The following is a 23,865-nucleotide window of genomic DNA, read 5'->3' as shown; positions in this document are numbered from 1 at the left end:
AGCAGTGGCAGAGCTAGGAACAGAACCCAGAACTCTTGCTCACAGCTCTGTGCTCTGAGCACGCTGAAGTTACTGACAATCACATTTTGTTAGAGATGACAAGGTGAGTGAGGTAATAATATATTTTATTGTGGTGGTGCCCAACTTGATTACAAAGGTGGGCCACAGAAACCTAAGCACAACTTTATGTGGGTCAAACAGATTATCTATCAGGGGCTGACAGCCCAAGCCCTGCTGTGGGTCTTATGAAATGCTCTGGTGGGCCCTGTACGGCCCACGGGCTAGAGGTTGAGCACCCCCTATTTTATTGGACCAACTTTGGTTGATGAAAGAGACAAGCTTTCACAGCATCCTACTGTATATTTTGTTGGCATACATTCTTAAAGTGCAATACATTAAGACTTATACTGAAAAGGGAAAGAGGATTAGAAAATACTGTGCACATATAGCCAGATTTGAGTTAGTGGCACAATTTTAACCTTTTGGAATTCCCTGACACAAATGTTTGATCTTGAAGCTGTTACGTTAATGCTGGTGGATATCTTCACATGTAGTCTGAAGGTTATTTAAAAGGGAAAATCTGGAGGTAACCGACTTACACAATTCACTTGCAATGGATATGCCAACAGACCTTAAAACAACCATTAATGTGCAGATATGCACAATGTTTATTATTCCTATTTGTACCATAATGTATCTGACAGAACCCTGATTGCTCCCAAGAGTTAGCTGCAGCCGTGATACACTAGCACATGAGTTATTGAGAGTTTGGTGGATACCACAGAACATATTAAGGCACTACAGGGACAGACTGTACAAGCCCCATGTGCAATATTGGAATAGGTGAGGTTGTTTTGCAGTCCTCACAGGCACATGAATATTGTAGCTTTCAGTTCAGGACTCCAATTCTAATATGGTTTATATGAGATGCTGGAAAAATTGCTAGTAGCCTAGTGTATAGTAATGCTCACACTGTTGCTACCCTAAACTACTCATATCAGGATATGCATCATTACAGCAAGATGCAGAGCTGAGTTCCTGTAGCGGTTAACTGTATTTTGATTAGGCACAAATATCAGCTCATAAAGGACAGACACGAGTAGCCCTAGAACAAAGACTGGTGTATTTCTACCGGAATAGATGACACACAGGATGTGTGAGGGATGAATGCCTGGATATTCTGAATGGCAAATACAAATATATTTTATTCTGACAAAACTTCTCACAAAGAATGGGACACTGACACTCTTATTTTGTGGTACTGCTGAGCAAAACTGATGTTTAATGCACAACCTGCCACTTTTTCTTTGCATTTTTAAAAATAGGAAGACCCCAGCCAGTTTAAAAAAGACCTTGGGAAAGGCGTAAGGACCACGAAGTGTAAACGAAGCAGAGTGAACTAGCTGGACAGAGTTCATTTAGCAGTGCAGCCACGGTCTGGCTTCTTAGGCCATGTCTACACTAGCTAGCGTACCGATTGAGCTGTGCCACTGTAAGATCGCTTGTGTAGCCGCTCTATGCCGATGGGAGTGAGCTCTCCTGTCGACATAATTAAACTACCTCAAACAAGCGTCTCCAGCCAACGTAGTGTTATCCACACAGGCGCTTCTGTCGGGGTAACTTATGTTGCCCAGGGTGTGGTTTTATTCATACCCATGAGTGACATCGTTTATACTGATAAAAGTGCTAGTGTAGACATGGCCTTAGAGAGAGAAAATGTACCTCTCTCTTTCAGGGGAAGCTGCTTCTCAATCACTCAGCTGTTTTCTGTTCTATGAAAAATGGAATAATTTAGAACAAGTTTTCAAAAGCAGATATTAATCCCAGCATTCCAAGTATAACAAGAAACTGGCCCCAACAGAAAGAGACAAAGATTGCGAATGATTTTTCTCTCACTTGGGTGCAAATCTTTTATTTATCATTTAATACACCATCCATTCATACACCTGTGGTACAAACTCTAGGAACCTGCCACAAAGCATTAAAGCACAACATACCTACTATTCCTTAGACATTTGCATTTTTAACTCTAATATTTAATCTCCAACCAGACAAAATGTCTCAGCAGTCACAATACTAACACATTTTAACAATAGTGGGGGGAAAAAAGAGAGAACTAACTGGATTAGCTGTTCTGTAAAAATGCAGATGTCTATTAACCACACTTCCAGGGAAAAGAAAAGCCAAAAAAAAAAAAAAAAAAAGGTTCACTTAGAGGGAACATGGAATCTTTGGGTTTAAAAAAATTACTTACACAGAAAATCTGGCCTTCTTGAGATTTCTGTAAGGGATCATGTAAACTCATTTCAGATATTAAAATCTAAGCCTATAGGCCCATTGCTATGTGGAGATCAACAGCAGGCATATGTGGGAGATGCGTCTTCTCTGGCATTTGTTACAGTTTGCAGCGCAGCAGCTTGAGATGTTACCAGATCTGACAAACTTACTGAAGTATCTGGAGGGCTGTATAAGGGTGCAGGGAAAATACTCCCAACACCACCTGCCTGTATTTATAGAAGGGCTTTCAGGGCTAGGAAATTTTCCAACCAGTAATTACAGTGACTCCCAAACAGAGCTATATCATCGAACCATGAATGTGGTTTAATTCAAATGACCTATCAGTAAATGCAGTAACAGGAAGTTTGCATGGCAGTGTGAAGGAAAAAAAATGCTGGCCCTAATGCTAGGCTTTCATTTGCTTGATCTAGGCCAAAACCTGAGCGAAGCCAAGTGTTGTGCTCCCTGAAAGCAGCGGTCAGGGGTTAAGACAAGAAGAGAGGGGCCAGAGGGAAGGCGGTGGAAAGCCCTTGAAACAAGAACAATTTGCAATATGAGTCTGCTGTTTTTAAAAATGCAATAACCGCTTGTGTGAAGCAATTCAATCACCTATAGGTGTGAAGCAATTATAAATGAAACTCCTGCCCTCCCCCATTGTGTAACTGTACCCCGTAGACCATTGTGTAATTGCACACCTTAAAAGGCAAGATTGTAACAAAAGACTGGAAAATACCGAGGAGCCCTAACTCAATTACATCCATACAAGGCAAGGTTGCAAAAGGGTGCTGGAAAGTACCGAAAAGACCCTAACTCTTGACCTGTATTGATTTTGCAATGTATTCCAAATAAGGTCATTATTACTCAAGTATGTGTAATTTGTTAGTGGTTTCAAGCTTTAAAAGCTCCTGCATGGGCTTTGCTTCGGGGGAGCAGTTCCAATACCTGCTGCCCCCAGCGTGTTGGTGTGTAATCAATAAACGGGCCTCAGGCTGAGTCTGAGTCTGTGGGTGAATTTTTCCACAACAGTAGGGAACACAAAAGACAAAGACAATGCTATTTGTTCAATAGTTCTCCTTGGGGCAAGAAAACTTGTTAGCTTTGAAAGCCCTAGCAAAATGCCACACTGGTTTGGAAACCACCTACTTGGCATACGACCACATTTAGTTTTTTGTACGCTACCATTTCATCAATCTCATCAGTTCTGCCTTAAGCATTTTGCATTTCTTTTCCAATCTTGTAGCTGAGGATTTTGTTCCAGTCAATCTTGGTGCGAGTGACGGGCAGCTGCCGACGCAAGGCTTTGAACGTGGTGTCGGACATAGTCTGATAGTTTTCACTGATTGCCGTCTGCAAAAGCAACCACATTGAAAGTGTTTTTCTAAGCAGAACTACTACAGCAGGAGGATGGATGCTTTCAAAAAGCATTACTCGGTATTAAAGCCAGGCATGCTGCTTACCAACTAACTGATAAAGCAAACTTAGCAGGGGAGTGTGCATATGTTGAGAAAGGGTCTCTTGCCTTCTCCTCCTTCTCAAGTGAATTTATTTGCAAAAGGCCTTCTGGAAAGGCCCCTTCTTACACACAGAACCAGCATTGCATGGGAAGCTGTAGCAGACCTTTCCTTAGCAAAGGCTCTTAGTCACAGGGAGGTGGAGAGGAGAGTTCAGGCTCCCTGACTCACCTGCTCCCTGGCCTTTCTGCTGAGTTTGCCAACAGCTGTACGCAGTGTGATCTTCTCAGGAATTGGAATCAGTGACTTTGCACCTTCCAGGACCCACTCCAGTTTCTTGTTAATATCCTTTAAAGGGACTTGCCATACTGCTGACTTTATTTCATTTGTTTTTAAACACTTAGATAGCCCCATAACTGTGCCTGGTGGCTTACAGATAAACTACTGTCCCTGCTCCAAAGAATTTACAATCAAAATCAGATAAATTGACTATGAAACTAGAAAAAGAAGGCAGAGAAGAAAGGACAAGGGGCAGAACAAAACTAGAACATTAATCTTTCATGTTCTGATTGTTTGTAAATAGAGGGAAGTATCTTTTAAAATATTTATGAAAATAAACAAGCCTAATGGAATCACAGGGATCCCTGCTAAATTCTCTTACCTGATACTCATTTTCCGCATGTTCTATGATTTTAATAAATTCCTTGGCTGTTTGGACATCATTCTGCAGAGTCAGAGGAACAAAATTTACTTTCAGGTTCAATCAAAAGGCTGAATATAAAAATCTATTAAATGGGTTTCCTTCTAGAATGAAATTCTGTAACTACTTAGCTCATCAGCGATTAGGGAAAGACAAAGCTGACAGTTTCAGGCCTACATCGGGCCAGTACCCATTAGCAACTGTGCTGCTACTCAGCAGGGAACAGAGGTAAGTGAAGCTGACATTAAACACACTATCCAGTGCAAAGTGAAAGACAGGGCTGCCCTCTAGTGAGCAAAAGAGAACTGGGTGTTCTTGATACAGAACAGACTTGTGAACAGACACCACTGCCTCCCTTTTCCTTCCGGCCTAATTGTCATTACAAGACTGTTACCTTCTCTTCAGCACAGGGGTGAGGACACCCAAGCACTTGTTGCAACTACATTTGCCTGGCCTTGGTGCTGAAGGATCAAGATTTTTCAGAAACATGCTGGTGTATTTTGGTTCAAATTCTCCCTTTTCCTCCCACAGGGAAGAGAAGGCGACTAGCTTCCTCCATGGCATATGTGACCCCTACTCTAAATGTGAAGAGCATACAACTAACACCCTGCAGTCTTTAGTTTACAAGCAGTGTAAGAAGCTGGGTTTTCCATAGGCCACTGCATGTGTTGCTGCTGCATTGACTTGTCAGCCTATAATTTGATCAAAAGCCTTTACAGTAAGTGACACAAGAGTGGAGTCATATTTGAGAGCAAAGCTGCCCTTGGGGACATAAACCAACACAGAAGAGCTGCTGAAATGTTGTAAATTCTCCATACTCACTGAAACCGTTAGAGAGTCTTGGATGTCTTTATGGCTAACTAGCTGCACGTTGCCATCTTCATAGTAATGAACCTGCACAAAGAAAGAATAAGCCCAGTTTATAATTAACATTATATTGTGGTAATACCTAGAGGCCCCAACCGAGCCAGACCTCCATTATGCTAGGCACTGTCCACAGACACGGTCACAATGTTGTGACAGTTTTCTCAGCCTGCAGTGGAGACTAATTAAGGCTGGCTGGATTTTCCAAGGGGTTTTATTCTCAGCCAGGACCTTTCAATATTACGCTAATATAGTAAACACTCATTACAGCTGGGATGAGAGCAGGCAATAAAGGGTTCATAGGACAGCTTGTAGGCTCACTCCTGGTTAGCAGGGACCAGTAGTGAAGTGCAGAGCTTGGATGCACATGGTAGTACAATCCACTAACACTAAACAATCAGGACAGATTTTAGCTATTATAACTTTCTTTATAACTTACATTCCTTTAGTATTTTAAACAGCCGATGCACAAGTCAGCAGTCATGAAGTGTCCTAGTTTAAAATGACATCTTTGTGGACCTCTAAGGATTTCTTTTCTGAGTCAAACCCATAAGAACTCCTTGAGAAGCAGCGATGCAACCGATGTGATTGTTGCTGAGCAGTGTAACTAACCTGGATCTTCAGCACTGCAACCACCTGAGCCGCAGGGGGCGTGATGGTAAATTTCCATTCTGATCTCCAACGGCCATTCCTAAAAAGAACCAAAGCACAAACTGACTGGAAAGAGCCCAATATGCAGCCTCTGCTCGTCTTCCAGCACCCTGTGACCACATTCAAAGGCCTCACCTGGTACCTCAGTCCATTGGTGCAGAGCAGTTCAATGCATCAGTACAGCTTGGGCTCCAAAACAATGAGGGCTACAGCTCCCTGGCTTCACTAGTGCCTCTTTCCCTGGCTGGTTCATGGAGCAGCACAGGGGCCTCCCTCAGAGCAATTTCATCCAGCCTGCCATGTGGCAGGCCAGAAGCAGAAGCTATTGGGAAGTGAGCAAGGCTGGCAGCAGAGGACCTGTTCTGGATCAGCCTACTGCTTGGAAGCAGGCACGGAAAGGAAGAACTCATGCTCAAAGGGCTAGAAAAGGCAGGAGCACTGTAGGAGCAGGATTTTATAATTGTACTATGAGAATTAATGTATGATTTGAATTCATCCTGCCAGCCACCCTTTTTGAAAAGCAGAAAGGACTGACCCTTTGGGTCTATGGGATTCTGTTTCCCATATGCATTACAAATTGGACCCTTTTAGTTCTTTGTTTTAAGGCTTAGTTAGTAAGAGACAGGATCCTGTATTGTGTCTTATGTTAAGTAGATTTGAGGAACGTTGAAGGTCTGGGCCTCAATGTGAATTGTTTTGGTTATAAAATTTAGCAAGGTTTAATTTACAATGTATTTTTTGCTTGATATAAAAAACTGCTGTTTGTATCCTCAAAGGTCTCTGTAAAAGACTGTTTGTGTGAATGAGGAATGCAAGCATCAGGAAAAGATAAGGTGTGAAGGCCACTGTTAACCAGATGGTCAAGAAAGGAGGAGTGAAGACACTTATAGAGACTTATTGACGCCAGAGAACCATCAACGCGCATCCATGATTGAGGAAGGGCAGATTGATGACCCTGAGGTGGAGGCTGGCACCCCTAAAGACAACTGATTAAATCAAATCCGGGACAGGATGACCCTCTCGGAGGTGTTTTGGAATGTTAACATCAAAAGAGAACACCAATTAAGGAGTAACCGGTCATAAACTGACACAGCAAAATCCATAGATTTCAACAGAGAAAAAGGACTATAAAAACAGGGTGCTTTGCCATGGGGCTTTGGGTTCGTCTTGCCACTACTCCAGGAGCACCGGATCACGACCGACTGAGCCCGGCTCCCCTCTGCAACCAATCTGGCTGGCCACTAGATTGATCCAGACTCTGGACTGGTAATTATAAACATCAACTGGCAGGTGTGTAGGTGTGTGTGTGTGTGTGTGTGTGTGTGTGTGTGTGTGTGTGTGTGTGTGTGTGTGTGTGTGTGTGTGTGTGTGAGAGAGAGAGAGAGAGAGAGAGAGAGAGAGAGACGGAAAAGCATATGCTAATTGCTGTATTCTCAATAAATGTGGTGTGTTGCCTTCTCTCCTATAAAAGATCTTGTGTGCTTTGTTTAAGCATAACAGCACCAACACTTGAAAATATTCTTACCAGAAGTTTTTGGGCTGAAACTGGTGGCTCTCAATACAGGCAATAATTGTCTGCTGTCCATCTATAGTCTTGCCGTAAACCTGAATTCATAAAGAAATGAAAAATAAGCATCACAGTGCCAAGTTCTTGCTGCGTGTATTCCACCAGCTTTGTGTTCCTAATCCTGGGAACACTAGATGGAGCTTCAATATCCTGCTATACCACAGCGTTGAGCGAGAGCAGACAGTGCACATATACCATTAGCTACCTTGTGTATGCACACACACATTACTTCCCTTTCCTGGTCAGCTTAGCACTGGAGAGGGCTGCAAGGTGCATTCGTGCAAATTTACCCACAGGTGATTGAGGTAATTAAGGGAAACATTTTGCCACTGGTTTACACATGATATGACTGCGCACACAAAATCTCTGCACCCTCTTGTCTTTGCTGTACAGGAATAAGGACCTACAAGACAGACACTCACGAAGATGCGAGCCCAAAATACAGTACAAAGTCTCCCTATGGGACTAACAGACATGGGGCAAAGAACCATCAATGAAATAAGGTAGGTACTTAACAGTACAAAAGCCACTGGGATAGTGATCTTTCACATATGCTCTCAGCGCACTGTCACAGGCATCTCTCCATGGCTTTAGAGCTGCTTCTGTGTCCTCAGGATGGGGATCACTCGCTTCTTTCCTTAAATGATCAAACTTAAAGGAAAGTTTGTTCCTTGGGTCCAAAAATCTGCCATTGCCCAGCTCGCCGTGTTCTGTAATTAAGACCTGAAAAATAAAGCGAAAGATTGAAGCGCTTCCTTATGATGATTTAAATGTCACTTTGCTCTTCTGGGGCTCTTGAGTGCAAGTTTGCTAGATTTCACCACAAGGCGCTATTTGTTTCAGATGAAACCTTATGATCTGAAGTGCCCTCTCCTTTGCAAGGACATTAATGTTTCTATGGTTCACTTAATGATTTGTGGTTTGCTGTGAGGTCCTTGGACAAACTTTTCCTCTCAGCATGGTTATGTTGTAGCTATCTAGCCCAAAGATGGCTGCATTCAGTGATGCTGTGTATACAAAGCTTACAATGTTTTTTGGGATCCTTTGTACGAAATACAAACATCAATTATTCTGCTTCTGTAAAACTATAATAGGATACCTCAAACCCCATTTCTTTCTCCTTCCTAGAGGGAAGGGTGGGTGTACCTCAGGGTTCCATCATTTTCCTCTCTTTTCTTCCTTCCATAAGCCTCTATGTTGCAGCAACTCCTCCTCTGGTCAAGGAGGAAGAGTAGATGTGGCTACTTCACTATGTATCAGGTTTAGGCTGGGGTGAATGGTCTTGAACAGCACAATAGGGCATTCCCTGTCCCACCAGGAGATCAGTCATCTCAGGAGCCAGACCAAGCAGAAGAGCCAAACCTCCTTCTCACAGGTTATATAGCTTCTGTCAAATCTGCTTCTATCGGCAGCCTAGTACTGCTATAGTTCCCATGCCTGCACCACGGGAACCCTCTGGCACAAGGGGACACTGGGATGCAGTTCCTGTATCAGTATTGAGCTCAGAAACAAGAGGCAGCCAAGCCTGCTTTCAGTCTCCAACAGGGCTCACTTTCTTCCTCCGAAAAACGGAAATTAATTATACCCGTTGTGAAACTTAAGTCTGTAACTATCAAGAGGCAAAAAAATCCCCAGACCATCTTTTGGAGGGAAACGGGAAGTTCTTTAGTTTGTGGTTTTATACAGGAGAAGGGAATGCAGAAAGGCTGAAATGATATAATGGGAGAGCCAATATATTTGGAATAATTGGATAAGGAGGGGGTTGGTATAGATGGATATGGAAAAAGAACATATGCTATGTTTTAAGAGCCTGATACTGAAACCAATGGGAGCTGGGAGTATGCAGCATCCGAGAGCTGCTAAACAGCCCTAAAAGAAAAGCATTCTTTGCTCACTCTGCCTCAGGCAAGACTTCCACTGGCTTTAGCAGGGAGTTGTGCCCAAGGAAGAAGTATGGAATTAGCCCCATTTGGTTAGTAACAGAGAGCATGGTCACAAGGAAACATTCAGTCTGAGGCTTTTCTGTAAGGAGAGAAGTTTGCTAAGTACTGAGTGCAAAGAAAAATGTCAGGTGATCAGAAGATCATATTTTCAACCTAACCAGAACTTCCCATCCCGATCGTTATGGAAGGACATTGTAATACCTGCAGTGATGGATACCAATCTGAAAACCTGCAAAGACAGGCAGCAAAACTTTGTCTTACCTGATCATCATACCCCTCGATCTTCACGGGAGTGAACTGATCCATGTTATACTGGGCAAATGCACTGTTAAGAATTGAAAAGAAAAAAGGTAAGCTTTAACTGTGCAATCTTTATTATTTATATTTTCACTGAGGGATTAATGAATACAAATCCCAGTACAGAGAAAATGTCCATGTTTAATACTTTCATAGACAGTGCTCTTGGGGATATTTTTTGTGTGATATCGAAGGTATGAATTGACCTGGGGTAAATGACTGGTTTCCTGTGATGGGAGCAACATGAATATTTTGAGATCTTTGGTATAGAGCAACCAACTATCACTAAGGCCAGGTTTACACTACAAACGCCCATCGGTGTAACCACGTCACTCAGAGGTGTGAAAAATCCACACCCTGAGCAATGTAGTTATACCAACCTAGCCCCCGGTGTAGACAGCGCTAGGTTGACAGGAGAGCTTCTCCCATCAACACAGCTACCACGTCTTCACTAAAGCGCTACAGCGACACAGCTGCAGCACTGTACATGTAGCAAGCCCTCCGTCCAGCTTGCCTGGGGGACAAGATAGACTGGCGTGCCCAAGGGGACTGTCTGTGACTCCGTGGTATGACTGTTTTTGTGCTTCAGGAGTTCACACTTGTTACTGGGTTGGTGAAAGCTAATTATAGAACATACAACTAGCTGGGGTCTTATCTCTGCTTCTTGACATCTGCCCGCCCTGAGGATGGCATTCACCATCATGAGCCACTCCAGGTGGATTCTTTGCTGCTTTTACAGAACCAGACTAACACGGCTACCTCTCTGATACTCCAGACAGCATGACAGGTACCAGTCCTCTGATGGTTTGAACAAAGATGACTCATTCATTAGGATGCTAAAAGGTTACAATATATATATGTTGGCTCTCCTCATGTGTTTAGATTCTATTATAACAAAGGTAGTTCTGCTTAGACTTTTGGGAGGTGACCCTCCACCTTTCCATGTGCTTTGGTTGGGAGAGGGAAATTACTGTACATCGCCCCCTCCACCAACACTACAATTGATCGCAGTTCACATCGTTATGTCATTAGACTGAAAAAACACATGCTCACACACTTCCTTAAAATGTTCTGAAACCTGTTTTAAACAATACTTACTGTGCTGCCCCTTCCCTGAGAAGATTGTCATTGTTAAGCAGTAACCGGACATCTAGAGAAAAGAAAGTTCAGACAGAGTATCAAATGTCTGTCTTTGCACCCTAAAACTGAAATGGAAGCAGAGGCTCAACAAACATTACAGTGGCTGTAAATCATTTTACTAAACACTATGTGGTTGTATAATGGAACTAAATTCTTCCCTCCTTGCTGTCTGTGTGATGGTTCTGATTAAAGGCTAGTAAAGCATAACCATGCTAGGCAGAGAGGCTATATCACTATAGTGGATCGAGCACTGGACTGGAACTCAGGAGACCTGAATTCTACTCCTGGCTCTTCTATTGGCCTGCTGTGAGACCTTGGGCAAACCATGCCTCAGTTTCCCCATCTGTAAAATGGGGATAATGATGCTTTATAAAGTTCTTTGAGATCTACTGATGAAACTCTACATAAGATTATTATGAGTAGTAGCAGAATAAGAATTAATCATTTTCCATTATACTCTCCATTTTCATACATTCACAGCTTTCTGAAACATGTACCTTTGGGGCTGTAATTTTCTTTCTTGGTCACTGTTCAAAACAACTTTTTTTTTTCATTATTAAGTTAAAGAACTTCTTTAGCCACTTTTGAGTTATGGCAGAATGACAGTAAACCAAAAACTCTTCTGGCTCTAACAAAATTCCAGTCACACCATTGTTGAACAGTGAAAATGGCTCCTGTGGTGTTTTCTGATGATGGAGTCCAAAATATATGACATAAATGGAAAGTTAGTTACTATTATGTTTCCATAACATAAACTTCAGAGTACCTGATGATATCCATTTACAATTAGATTTTACATTTGTCTGGTAAAAGCCAGTTTAGAACATTTACTATTCATCACAATACCATCAAGTCGATGCTGTACCAAAGCAGCAAGGTGAAATGACATCCAGACAAAGGATTTTGCATTGATATAAATGGCTTCAAACAGTTCAGATCAAGCCTAAAAGGTACTAAGGAAACAATAGAACAACACCCATGTGACAAGCGCACACAAACAAAGATCACAAAAAGATTTACGTTAACCTAAGATCCTAGGCCATGACTCCAAAAATGGCTGATTTGGGTGCCTCAATTTTGAGGCGTTTAAGTTGGGACACTTTAACAGGGTCTGATTGTGCTGAGTATCCAGCCTCTTGTAAGATGTCATAAGGCGGTATTTAAAATCATTAGGCCACTTCTGAAAAATCTTGGCCTTAAAAAGTATAGCCCCTCTGCCAATCATATTTTGTGAGATACCTTAAATATTTTCTTTCTGATAATATCTGAAACCTTGAAAATCCTATGAGCTATTTAATTTTCTGTTATTTACTTACCATTAAACACTTCATTAAATTCTCCTGGTGGTGCGTGAGTGATGAATTTTGCAGCTATACGCACCTGCAGTAAAGCAGAATAGTTATTAGACTAAATTCCATAAACAGTGCTAGTTTTTTGTTTAGGTACCAACAAACTGCAACATATTTACACCAGCATAGCTCACTAGCAGAACGGAGTGTTACAGTTATAGATAGTGCTACTATTTATGGACAGATTTAGGCACAAATTTTCAAAAGCGTCCTTTAGTTAAGCTCGACAATCTGATTTTTATTTTTTAATAATTTGGATGGATATTGATGTTTATGTTTAAGTATTTTTAAAATTTTTATCAGTGTAAATTTTCACAGTTGAACAAAATTATGGGTTTTATGCATTCATTTTGATGGTCATAAGTTTAGATTTTCACAATTGTAGGAAATTATGAGGGAGTCAGGCAATTATTATTTAGTGACAGATGTTGAAAGTCAAAAAGTTAAAGCTTTCTAACAGTTAAAATACAAACTGTCAATATCATATGCCAAAATACATGGTAAATACCCTTAAATCAAACTCTAACGTTCCCAAATAGCATTTTTCTTTCTTTGCCCATCTGTAAATTTTGATGATCAATGGAAATAGTGTGGGTGGGTGTGTGTGGGCGTGAAATGAAATTGAGGGTTACTGACATTTACTGATAAAAATCTAATCCTTCTAAGCCTAACATTAGTTTTGTGTGCTTCCAGTTCTGGGGACCCAACTTGAGACTTTGGGCCCGATTTTTCAGAGTATCTGAGCACCCACAACTCTAACTGAAGTCAATGGAAGCTACAGCTGCTCAACACCTCTGACAAATCAATCTCTAGGACTCCCAAGATGGTCACCCAAAATTTGTGAACACTTGAAAATGTGGACTTTGCTTTGTAAACACCCTTTTTGATCACAAACATCACCTTAGACACCAAACTGCTCAGCCTGCACAAGTGCACACACAATTAGCCAACATTCATATAAATCTATGAGTCTTCTTGTGACCTAACAAAACACCACTGAGTTCCACAGCTTGGAATTACCTGGAGGTCCATATGTCAATTACGTACAGAGTGAGTTACCAAAGTCCTGAAAGGGGTGGAGGAGAGGGGCCTGCTACTAGATGACAGCCTACTGGATAACTGTGTAGCTAAGAGGTGTAATATACCGGAGAGTTGCCTGTGATGTAATTGCATTGCTGCTGATGACTGGTAGGAGGAGATGCCACTGACCACCAGAAAACAAGCAGCATGTGATAGCTGAGAGAGGAGATCCCTTCCAAGAAGGAAGACAAATACCCTCTCCTCACCAAGTACCATGGGACTAGAAATTTGCATAAAGATGTACTCCTGCCTACTTTAAACACAATTAGTTATGCTTTACAGGCTTCAAAGGGAAAGTAACTGAAATTATAAGAACTCATGGAAGAAAGTGTAAAGATACAAAGTGCAAAAACAGGGAGTGATGGAAACATACAAAGTGCAAAAGTGGACAGTGATGGAAAGTTACAAAATGAAATTGAGATGTCAGCAGAGGGAGACCCTTCCTCAGAAACAAGCCTCCAGATTTCAACAAGTGATTTCTCTTGCATCTGCCGTTGTGTGATTCTGGTGAATCGCACCACCCTGAGCTGGGGGCACACCTCCTGCCAACACTGCCTGGCTTTGTGATGGATGTCCTCCAGAGCAAACAAGTGTCCACAATGTAGAAAAAAAATGAGAAGAGCTCACAGAAGTCAAAGTTATTCTCAAGCTAGCTACTGAAACATTATTTCCTGAAGCACGTTGCAAAGAGACTCGGCCTGATTAAGCAGATCAGTGATACAACCCATGGTCTTAAGGCTTTTCACAAACACTGGAAGGATCAGAGAGTTAGTCAGCAGTGAGGCTGGGCATTTATCTCTAAGTTTTTGACCTGTTTAGCTACTGTGTCAGTCTGATCAGGACCCTCTTGTTCTTGCAATCTAGAGAGCAGGAGCCACAGTTAAACCTTTTTACTGGAGCTAAAGCATCTCAAAATACTTAAATAAAAGCAGCCACAAAACCTTTGGGAATACAAAGTAGCAAACCCTAAGCCAACATTATTTCTGCTGCATGCACTGAATACCTCTTCAAAACTCAGGATATTGTGTCTGTATACTACTTTGATTACACAGGTACGTCTCTCTCTTTCATCCACACAATATGACCTGTGCAAGAAGACCATAGAGTGAATATGATCAGGAAACTTTTAGACCTAAGACCTCCTATTTGGAAACAAGAGAGAAAATTTCTATTTAAGCTCATCTAAGCCTATCAATTAATTGCTAAGTTTGCACAGAGTTGACTAGGGATTCACTATTGGACACCATGGTTTATCATTATCAGGGATCCTAGCAATCCATTTGCCATGGAAAAATGTGGATTTTGCATTTTTACAATGAATCTTGAGTTTTTACATTTTGTGAAAAAATAAAAAACGTATACAGTAAAACCCCGTTTATCTGGGCCTCCATAATCCAGCTCTCCGTATTAACCGAACCACCAGCTGCCCAACGCTGATAGCTCTTGCGGTCAGCCCGTGGTGGCTGGGGCATGGGTGGTCAGTCCCTGGGCACCTGGTGGTTCGGTTAATACAGAAAGCCAGATAATGGAGGCTCGGATAAATGGGGTTCTACTGTACATCACTAAAACACTGATACCTATATATATTGTGGCTAGGGAACTAGTTCAGTGTTTCATTTTAACCATGGAAAAACATGGATTTTTGTGAGGTTTTTTTAATCGGATACTTTTTTTTTTCAGTCATGGAAAGCTAAGATCCCTGATCATTAGTAATGCCATGTTACACTCTCTTCTGGAATTACTGTTCATTTGGAGTCTCTGGTTAAGGAAAAAACTGAAAACAATTCCATACAGAATGTGGAACCATTTCTGGCATGTGTCAATAAAGGGACTTGGTGCCATTCTGTGACACATTGTTAATTCATTTGTCTAGAAATGTGTACTTCATTGATCATTGTACTGTGGGCCTATCATTAAAATTCACAATGTAGTGAAAAAATGAAGGCATCTGGAATCAGAAGCACTATGATAAAGATCTGAGCAGGCTGATGTCAGAAGAAAGTAATACCTGAGATTTCCTGAACTCTGAAGTGGGAAAGGAAAATCAAAACCACCAATGAGTTCTAAAATGTATTGAATGCTAGTGTGTTGTATCATTTGAATTCACGTGGCTTTGGTACTAAGGCAAATTCGTTTCAGTCTAAACAACAGGTTCCCTAATTCCAAGCTAGGCTTTATGGTTTGCACAGTACCTGAGGGAATGTAATGTTACTGGACAGGACTCTGGAGGCAAATAGACTCAGCCACACAATTACACTGCTCCCTTTGAGGCTTATATATAAAACATACCACTTTTTTCCACTTAGTTTTACAGTTATTCCTAGCTTTTGATTATGGCAAAAGCTGGCTAAGGCTTTCTTGCTGGATAAGGCATTACATTCATTGTCTTCAGCTGATACAGCAAGAATTGTTTTAAATTTGTCCTGTAAAGGCCATTTTGAATAACAAACCAGAGTAGTACAAATATCAAATTAATCATTCAATTAATGAATCTGCAGGAGCAGAGTTGAGAGGCCAATCCCCTTTAAAAACATTTTTCTGGCGTCTAGCTTGTAATTCCACATCCTTCAAAGGGATTTAAAACACTTCACCGACAGGGGAGGCATTGCCATGCTTTCTGGGTGCTTTCCCATCCTACCAGCATCACCTCCATCTTAGCTGGACTGAGCCTGAGCAAGGTGCCAGTGTCACAGATACTTGAAAATCAAAAACTATTTATACTTATTTATTTTAAAAAATATGGTTTTTAATGCCCAAAATATTTACATTAGTTTGAGTGCAACTGACAAAAGAATAAAAAGGCATAAACAGGGTATGAAGTGGGATGGAATGTTTGCCCACCTTTCCAGTCTGGGGGCATGTCTTTACTAGCAACGTTAAAATGCTGCTGCGGCCATGCTTTAACGTGGCCGTGTAGTTGCGGCACCAGCTTATAAAAACCCACCTCCACGAGAGGCGTAGCTCCCAGCACTGGTGCACTGTCTACACTGGTGATTTACAGCGCTGAAACTTGCTGCACTCAGGGGGGTATTTTTTCACATCCCTGAGCAAGAAAGTTGCAGCGCTGTAAAGTGCCAGTGTAGACAAACCCTTAGTTTCTTTCTGCTTTTTGCTGAAACATGCCAGACATTTAGAATTGCTAAAATGTGTTTTTTTCCATTGTCTAATAAAATCCCACTAGCTAAATAACTCTCATTCTAGTTAGAGTATCTAATATCCATATAACTTCTGAAAATGTGTAACAGAAAGCGTTAGACTATCCTCAACTGTGATCAGGATTACTGGATAGTAACTAATATAGACATTGCTGTACCCCAGTTTGCCCTGTAGACTTTACTGTGAGCCCTACCCTACATGGCTGATGTGTGTGCTTTTCTTAGAAAGTACAAGCATAAGCATAAACATAAGGTATATCACTCTGGAAATGTTAAAGCATTACTACAACTGCTGTACTCAGAGTACACACACAACTTCATCTAACTGATGCCAAGATCCATTTAAATTGGAAGGATCAAAGCAGGGGATATAGTCCCCCTACTCCACTTCCCCAACTGGACACAGTCACTCTTCCAACTGAGCTCCTAAAATGGCAGCTGGGTAAAAGGCCATTAAAAATAATTATGCAGTGCCTATAATTATGCAACGTCTTGGTAATTAGAAAAATGATGTGGCTGGTCATTAATGCAGCTGCACAACTGCATTATACTTGGGGCCCTGATAAAGTAGGACCTTATTATAGTTAGGAAGACATAACCACCTCTCTTTTGGTATTATATCCCACTATAGACCCAAATTCTGCCCTGCACCTATAGTAATTTGCTTCCTAAAAGACTAAGTCCAGGACTCAAACCCTGAATAAACCACAACTCCTACTTACACTTCAATCCGTAAGTAACTTCTCCCACTTTAGTAGGATTGGTGAAGTTAAATAGACAAGACAGTGATTGACAAATCTACATTTAGGACAAGTGCCATTAAAACAGCAGCCATGAGCAAAACACACACTGCAAAGACGTGTAATCATTTTTATAAAGTGTAACTTTATCCTCTCCCTCCCCTCCCTTTGATCTGGAGCAATTAAAAAACAGGGAAGAAATCATTACTCTACACAACCGAAAACAGCAATGTCTACCCATGAAATGGAAGCAGCAGACTTTGTATGTGGTAAAGAATTTAATCCTCTATATCAAGCTTCCGCATTGTCACCACTTTGGAGTCTCTTCGCCTTTGGGTGTCAGCACACTGATAGCATGTTCATCTGCAGAAGTATGAAACTAACACTATTTCTGCAAAACTGACCTACTTCCTGGCTCATCATTACCATTTCAGGTATCTCTGCAGAGTGCTAGCAGAAACTAACTTCCTCTTTCTAAAATGGGGAAAGCATCAAGTAGTGAAGTCACTTGACCACTATTTTTTTGTAAATGGAAGCAGAAAAAGAGGGTGACAGTACAAAGAATTCATAAGAAGCCAGAGCAATATACATTCAAAAAGTCTTAAATATGCAGCATACACTTCAATTATCCAACACTTACCTATGACTATGAGGGACAACGAATAGATACTTATAGATGTGACAAACTAGATTAGTTCATTTTGCTTGGTCTCTCAGTGATGTGCACTGATTTTTTTTAAAGTCAGAGCAGTTAAAGCTAAGCATTTAAAAAGAGAAAGTATATGCAAGACAAACAACGCCCTAGATTTGTCAGCAAAGTGATTGCAAGGTTGTCAATTGGTTAGAACAGAAGACTATGAGCTCTGACTTCTATTCCCAGCCCTGCCAATGTCAGTGATGCCACAGGCAACTCATTTAATCTCTGTCCCAATTGGGGAAACGCCTACTGAAAGGGGTAAAAGATGGCTTAATTTATTTTGTTAAAATCTTCAGCTGAAATTCAATAATGAACTATAAAGTATAAATAGCTGAAAATGGTATAGAATTTACTCAAAAGAAGGAAATATACAATCTTATGGTTAGAATTTATACTATACAACATTGAGCAAACTACCCTAACTAAGGGACTATGAGTCCTGTGGCTACAGGGCAACTCTTTGTCGCTTTTTACAGATCCAGACGAACACAGTTACCCCTCTGATAAAGGACTATGGGTTATTCTGATGTAAGTGTCTCTCAATTTCTCTTGTTGAAGCTGTCCCATTTTGCATATCTATTTAAACATTCATTATCCCACAGACAGAATGAGTGACTCTATAAATCAGTAGTAAGGACACTCACCTGATAAGTGGGAAATCCTGGTTCAAATCCTCTCTCATCAGGCAGAGGCAGGATAACTGAACCAGCGTTTCCCCATCCCACCTGAAAACCCTAACCACTGGGCTAAAGGTATTAAAGGAGGTGATCACTCCTCCATTCATTTTGTGTAGAATTCAGTATGCTCTGAGGTTGCTTAGAGGGCCCAATCTAGTGAGCACAATAGACAGGGCAACACCTGACTCAGTTTTTGATCACACTGGGGCTTAGGTATGAGACAGTGGTGCAAGTGCCCAAAGGCTGAAACGTAAGCATCTTAAAAACTTTTACAACAAAAATTTAAGTGCCTACAGGGTTAGGCAGCAGCTGAGTGGGGGCTCTGTGAAACACAGTAGAGCCTAATATTTTTTTATTTTTATTATTTTTTTTGTAGATAGGGGCCTCTATGTTCCTTTGCCTGGTTTGTTCCTTTCTTTTGTTGCAAAGGGTCACTAACCTCATTGATTTAGGAAGAGGCCTGGACTAAAGAAAGCTACAGAAACAGAAGGCCAGAATCACCCCAAACACCAGGTATCACTTATTGGGTGTTTAGCTTAAAAACTGCTGTTTGCAAATAGAGAAAACTATTAGAAATTAGCCTTTGAATTGTTCAGAAGCATATTTTATCCCATACTACTAAGTAGACTAACATAGTACTTGCACCCAAAGTCATGAGAAGATAAATAATGCAAAGTACCAAAATATCAGAATTTAAAATACCAGTGTTTAGCTAAGTAAAGTAGGTCTCCATTTTTAGTATCAACATTCAGCAGGTAATTCTAGCTTCCAAGTGAAAGGAAAGCCAGGGTAGTACATAATAAGGATCTGCTTCATAGATTCAATTATGAGCTGAACCTGGTCAGAAAATTTCAAAAGAATATTGGAGGGTGGTGGTGGAGAGGAAATGAAGAAAAGTTAAAAAAAAAAAATTAACCTTCCCAATAGCAGTTTAAAACACTGAAAAAAATGTTTTGAGTTTTATGAAGAGATCTGGTGATCTCATTCCATCTTTCTTATATCTACTCTTTGTGCCACCTCTTGCATATGACACCAAAGTTTAATCAACGAGAACGCCTATTGCTAGCAGAAGCAGATTAAGGAACTGACACACCCTGACTGACCAGATCTGGAAAGAAAACTGAGAACAAGATAGCGTTTTTTATACACTGTAGTAGCAAGTAGGCCATGTTCTGTCTGCCTACACTATGCTGGCAAATTCATGTTCCTGAACATGTCCCAGACTACAGCCATATACTCCCAGGTTATGCAGCTAAATTATGGTTGTAATTTCTTACGTGTTCTGAATTTTCATTGTGTTCTTTTCATAGGGGGCTATCAGAAGAGGATTTAGAAAAACGTCAACTAAAGATGATAAAGGCAAAATGAAAGCTTTAGACTAGTTAAGATTGACAATATAGATGTAGTCAGTGTATTTGCTTTGTAGGAGAGGCCCTGTCTGCTCTGTTGACACTAAATAGTCCAATGACTTTTCATAAGAGATGAGGCTTGTCACAAGTCGTCTTCCAACTTGTGTGCTAGCTGACTTCCAACCTGAGGTTGGTTCATTCAGTGGTGGTGCAGGAGTTGAGACTTATTAGAAAAGGACAAGACATCAACAAGAAAATGGACATTTTACAGTTTTTTCCACAGTCACTGAAAAAGATACTTGAAAGAGCATTTGCACAAAAACCTTAGAAGGAAACAATCATCACAAGGAACTGACTGCTCCTCTCCTGGCTCTCTGCTAGTGACTGTCTAAGGTCTTCCTCCAAATGGCAACTGGAAACAGTCCAGATGAACTGTGCTATTCCCATAGCAAGCAGCAATTCCTATCCCATGTCTGTGAAGTAATAAAATGTGGAGAGACACACCACCATCCCTCCCCCCACTATTAGACACACTAAAAGGGGAAGGAGGTACTACCACCCCTTATGTGCCATCTCCACTGAAATGAGCAAGGGGGAGGGGGAATTCTATCAGGAAGGGGATATAGTTATGGGGAGGGGGGTGCACATGCCATACTGAGTCAAAATTAGCATAAGAGGTTTTCTCCCTCTCATGGGGCTGTGACTATCTTCCTTTTTGGAGGAAAGATGGATACAATAGGGGGCTCTCTTCCCTATGGGGTAACAGTTCACATAGGTCCTTGCCCCTCCTCTATGGAGCACCAGGGAGATATATTGCGTGTGTGTTTAGGGGGTCTGTGCCCTCTCTATGGGAGGGCAGCAGAAGGGGGTGTCTCATCCCTCGCTAGAGAGGGATGTGGGGGCATTAGAGGGGGTCTCTCCCGGCGGGATGAGGGAGTAGAGGAATAGTGTCAGGGGGGTCTCTTCCCTGGACGTGGGGGGTAGTGGGAGAAGTTTCTCCTTCTATAGGGGCAGGGGGCTGCTTGGGGGTCTCCCCCTGCCGTAGCGCGGGGCCGAGGCCCTGTCTGCCTAGGGGATGGGGACAGCGAAGGGGGCGCTATACCGTAAGCTCAGGGGAGGCAAGAAACCCTGCCCCTACCTTCTCCTCGTCCGACACCCGATCCTCGAAGTCGGCCATTTTGGGTGCTTTGGCTGGGCCCCGCCCCGCCGGCCACCCCGTGCAAAGCACGCCGGGAACTGACAGCGGGGGATGGGGTGGGGCAGCAGGCGACCGCCTATCCGGAAGTGCCTGGCCGGAAGTGCTTCTGGCGCCATCTTGAATGTGGGCAATCGTGGGCCCCGGTAGTTCTCATTGACGCTAATAGGTGCCATCTCGGTCTTGGGCAGTGGCTCAGCCCCGCCCTCTACTCCTGGTGCAGTGACCTCGGTGCGTGGCGCGTCCGCACTGTTGGGTGCGGCGGCTCTTAAAGCCCCAGCTCCTGGAGGCAGGGGAAGGGCATTAGGGGAGGTTCTGCCCGCCTGACTGCAAAGGGGAACGTGACTGAATCACTGAATGCATTGCCAGCCATGGGAAAGCAAATGAAAAGGCACCGCAACTGCTTCCTAATCTCACGATTTTTGTTTGCTTGGGGTTGGCATGTACTGCGTGGAGAGGCCCCACGCACGCCAGAGGGGTGCTGACACTGGCACAGCCAAGCCTCATCCCCGGGCAGTAGGGGAATGCGGTCCCTTAGTATTGGGTAACCCTCAAATCTCTAGTCTGGGACATGCACCCCAAAATCCCCAGAGCAGGGCATCCACCCCCAGTACTGTGTGCACCCCCAAATGGTTAGTGAGGGCTGTGTGCCTCAAATCTCCAGAGCAGGGCATGCACCCCCAGTACTGTGTGTACCCCCAAATGGTTAGTGAGGGCTGTGTGCCTCAAATCTCCAGAGCAGGGCATGCACCCCCTGTACTGTGTGTACCCCCCAAATGGTTAGTGTGGACGGTGTGCCTCAAATCTCCAGAGCAGGGCATGCACCCCCAGTACTGTGTGTACCCCCAAATGGTTAGTGTGGACGGTGTGCCTCAAATCTCCAGAGCAGGGCATGCACCCCCAGTACTGTGTGTAACCCCAAATGGTTAGTGTGGACGATGTGCCTCAAATCTCCAGAGCAGGGCATGCACCCCCAGTGCTGTGCATCCGAAATGAGCGTAGGACACGCACCCCCAATCCCAGAGCAGGGCATGCACCCCCCAGTACTGTGTGCACTCAAGTCCCCAGGACGTGCTAGGCAGCCGAACCCCCCCGCAGGCGTGGCGCGCGGATCCCCCAGAGCTCAGGGCGCGCGCAGCCTAGTCCGTTTGCGGCGGGGACGCCCCCGCGCGCGCGGCCGAGTGTGGCGCTCCGGCCCAGGCGGCGCGGCCATGGCGGACAGCGGCAGCGGAGAGGCGGCTCCGGCCGCGCAGCCTCAGGGCTCGCCCGGCGGCCCCGGGTGGTGGGAGCGGCTGAGGCGGCGCGGGGCCGGGCTGGCCGCCGTGCCCTGGGCTCGGGCGCTGGGGCTGCTGGCGGCGCTCGGGCTCCTCTACTGGCTGCGGGTCCCGCTCCGGCTCCGGGACAACCTGGCGGCCGGTGAGAGGCGGGGCGGGGGTTGCCCAGGGCTGGGGGTGTGGGTGTGTGAGGGGGCTGGGCTGGGGGGACACGTTGGGGGGAGGGGCGAGGGTTCCCCCGGGCGGGTCTGAGGGAATACGGGGGGGGGGGCGAGGGTTCCCCCGGGCTGCGGGATGGGCTCCCTGGTGCGGGGTGGGGGGTAGGCAGGAGGGTATATTACCCGCAGGTACTTGCTTTTGGTTTCTGAGCCCTTTGCCCAATTTCCCATGGGCCCAGCGGAGGTTTCTGATGCGTCACCAGTCATGAGAAATGTCATTAATTCCAGACAAAAGTACTGTAAGTTTTAAAGTCGTGTCAGCCCGATTCCTCTGGGCTTGCTCCTTCTGAGCCTGACTGCTGAGGCTCCCTGACAGTTGCCATGGGTTTACAGTCACATTGATGATTTTTTATCCCCCTCCCTTGATATTGAAAGATCCTCCCCTCCCCCCCAAAAGTAGTGACACTGACTGTAGCATTTACAAAACTGTCAAATGCACATGGTAAACAAATAGGGTGGGTGGGGAAGAAATATTATTTTCTTCTAATCTTGTCAAAATCTAGAAATAATTGGGATTTGTTCTTTGTTTTGTTGGTGCTCATTATAAATAAACCGGCTACAGCAGACTGTCAAGTGCAGCCCAGAAAAATGGATCAGGAAGATACCCTTGCTTTTCTGGATAGTCCTGTCACTAAAGCACAGGATAGACAGTCAGTTCTTCAGGGTTTTAGGCCTGGTTGTTAATTACATGTGGGCACTACTGGAAATAAAAACATTGCTAGTTTCATGTGCTCTGTATGTTGGGTTGGGCATGATACTTGCGAGGACACCAACCCTTCTGTTTAAAAATGTCTTACCCCTTATTAGGGCCCTACCAAATTCACCCTCCATTTTGGTCAATTTCACAGTCATAGGATTTTTAAAATTGTAAATTTCATGATTTCACCCATTTAATTCTGAAATTTCACAGTGTTGTAATTGTAGGGGTCCTTACCCAAAAAGGAGTTGGGGGGGAGGTCACAAGGTTATTGTAGGGAGGGTTGTGCCACCCTTACTTCTGCACTGCTGCTGGCAAGATGCTGCCTTCAGAGCTGGGCGCCCGGCCAACAGCCACTGCTCTTCGGCCACCCAGCTCTGAAGGCAGCGCTGCCACCTGCAGCAGTGCAGAAGTAAGGGTGGCAATACCACAACCTCCCTAAAATAACTTTGCAACCCCCCCCCCCCCCCCGAAGCTCCCTTTTGTGTCAGGGCCCTCAGTTTGAGAAACGCTGGTCTACCCCATGAAATCTGTATAGTGTAGG

General features: G+C 43.5%; 2 protein-coding genes and 2 long non-coding RNA genes across 13 annotated transcripts in view; 3 read left to right on the top strand and 1 right to left on the bottom strand.

Annotated features, from left to right (window-relative positions):
* Positions 1-1,881: 1,881 nt before the first annotated feature.
* CAPZA1 (capping actin protein of muscle Z-line subunit alpha 1) lies at positions 1,882-21,217 on the bottom strand. Of its 2 annotated transcripts, none has more exons than XM_039537196.1 (10): positions 21,076-21,217; positions 12,207-12,270; positions 10,849-10,900; positions 9,715-9,778; positions 8,027-8,233; positions 7,469-7,548; positions 5,905-5,983; positions 5,251-5,322; positions 4,390-4,452; positions 1,882-3,624 (listed from the first exon to the last, which is right to left on the bottom strand). In XM_039537196.1, exons 1-10 carry the CDS (start codon positions 21,112-21,114, stop codon positions 3,484-3,486), a joined length of 861 nt encoding a protein of 286 aa, XP_039393130.1. In that variant the 5' UTR covers positions 21,115-21,217; the 3' UTR covers positions 1,882-3,483. The 2 variants fall into 2 exon arrangements, with proteins under 2 accessions (XP_039393130.1, XP_039393128.1); XM_039537194.1 differs by having other exon boundaries at positions 21,040-21,131.
* On the top strand, positions 6,608-15,606 carry LOC120404499. 2 transcript variants are annotated; one of them, XR_005598018.1, is made up of 4 exons: positions 6,608-7,209; positions 7,904-8,013; positions 9,615-9,803; positions 12,933-15,606. It is a non-coding gene; the product is annotated as an uncharacterized LOC120404499 (long non-coding RNA). The 2 variants fall into 2 exon arrangements; XR_005598019.1 differs by lacking the exon at positions 12,933-15,606 and adding an exon at positions 10,340-12,696.
* Positions 18,692-20,787, top strand: LOC120404498. Its single transcript, XR_005598017.1, has 3 exons — positions 18,692-18,838; positions 18,965-19,101; positions 19,899-20,787. It is a non-coding gene; the product is annotated as an uncharacterized LOC120404498 (long non-coding RNA).
* A 1,101-nt stretch (positions 21,218-22,318) lies between the features above and the next one.
* The window catches only part of ST7L (suppression of tumorigenicity 7 like), a 61,605-nt gene continuing 60,058 nt past the window's right edge, over positions 22,319-23,865 (top strand). For 2 of the 8 annotated variants that reach the window (XR_005597751.1, XM_039535596.1), the window contains exon 1: positions 22,319-22,548. Coding sequence is in view for 5 of the 8 variants with exons in the window: in XM_039535596.1 (XP_039391530.1) it covers positions 22,344-22,548 (205 nt within the window). In the remaining 3 variants the exon portion in view is untranslated. The remainder of the gene's footprint in view (positions 22,549-23,865) is intronic. The other 6 variants (XR_005597750.1, XM_039535602.1, XM_039535598.1 and 3 more) reach the window with 4 other exon arrangements.

Source organism: Mauremys reevesii, linkage group 4, assembly GCF_016161935.1.
Source record: "Mauremys reevesii isolate NIE-2019 linkage group 4, ASM1616193v1, whole genome shotgun sequence".
NCBI lineage: Eukaryota > Metazoa > Chordata > Testudines > Geoemydidae > Mauremys > Mauremys reevesii.
The sequence above is the reverse complement of the archived record's forward strand: the minus strand, read 5'-3'. Positions and strand labels throughout refer to the sequence as shown.

What these genes read in the sequence shown, in the direction of transcription:
- CAPZA1 (XM_039537194.1), bottom strand. Translation starts at nt 21,114, where the DNA reads ATGGCCGACTTCGAGGATCGGGTGTCGGACGAGGAGAAGGTAGGGGCA. An exon ending in TCGAGGGGTATGATGATCAG is followed by an intron (nt 8,234 to 9,714) that starts GTAAGACAAAGT and finishes TTTATTTTTCAG; the next exon opens with GTCTTAATTACAGAACACGG. An exon ending in ATCCCAGTGGCTTTTGTACT is followed by an intron (nt 7,549 to 8,026) that starts GTTAAGTACCTA and finishes TTATGAATTCAG; the next exon opens with GTTTACGGCAAGACTATAGA.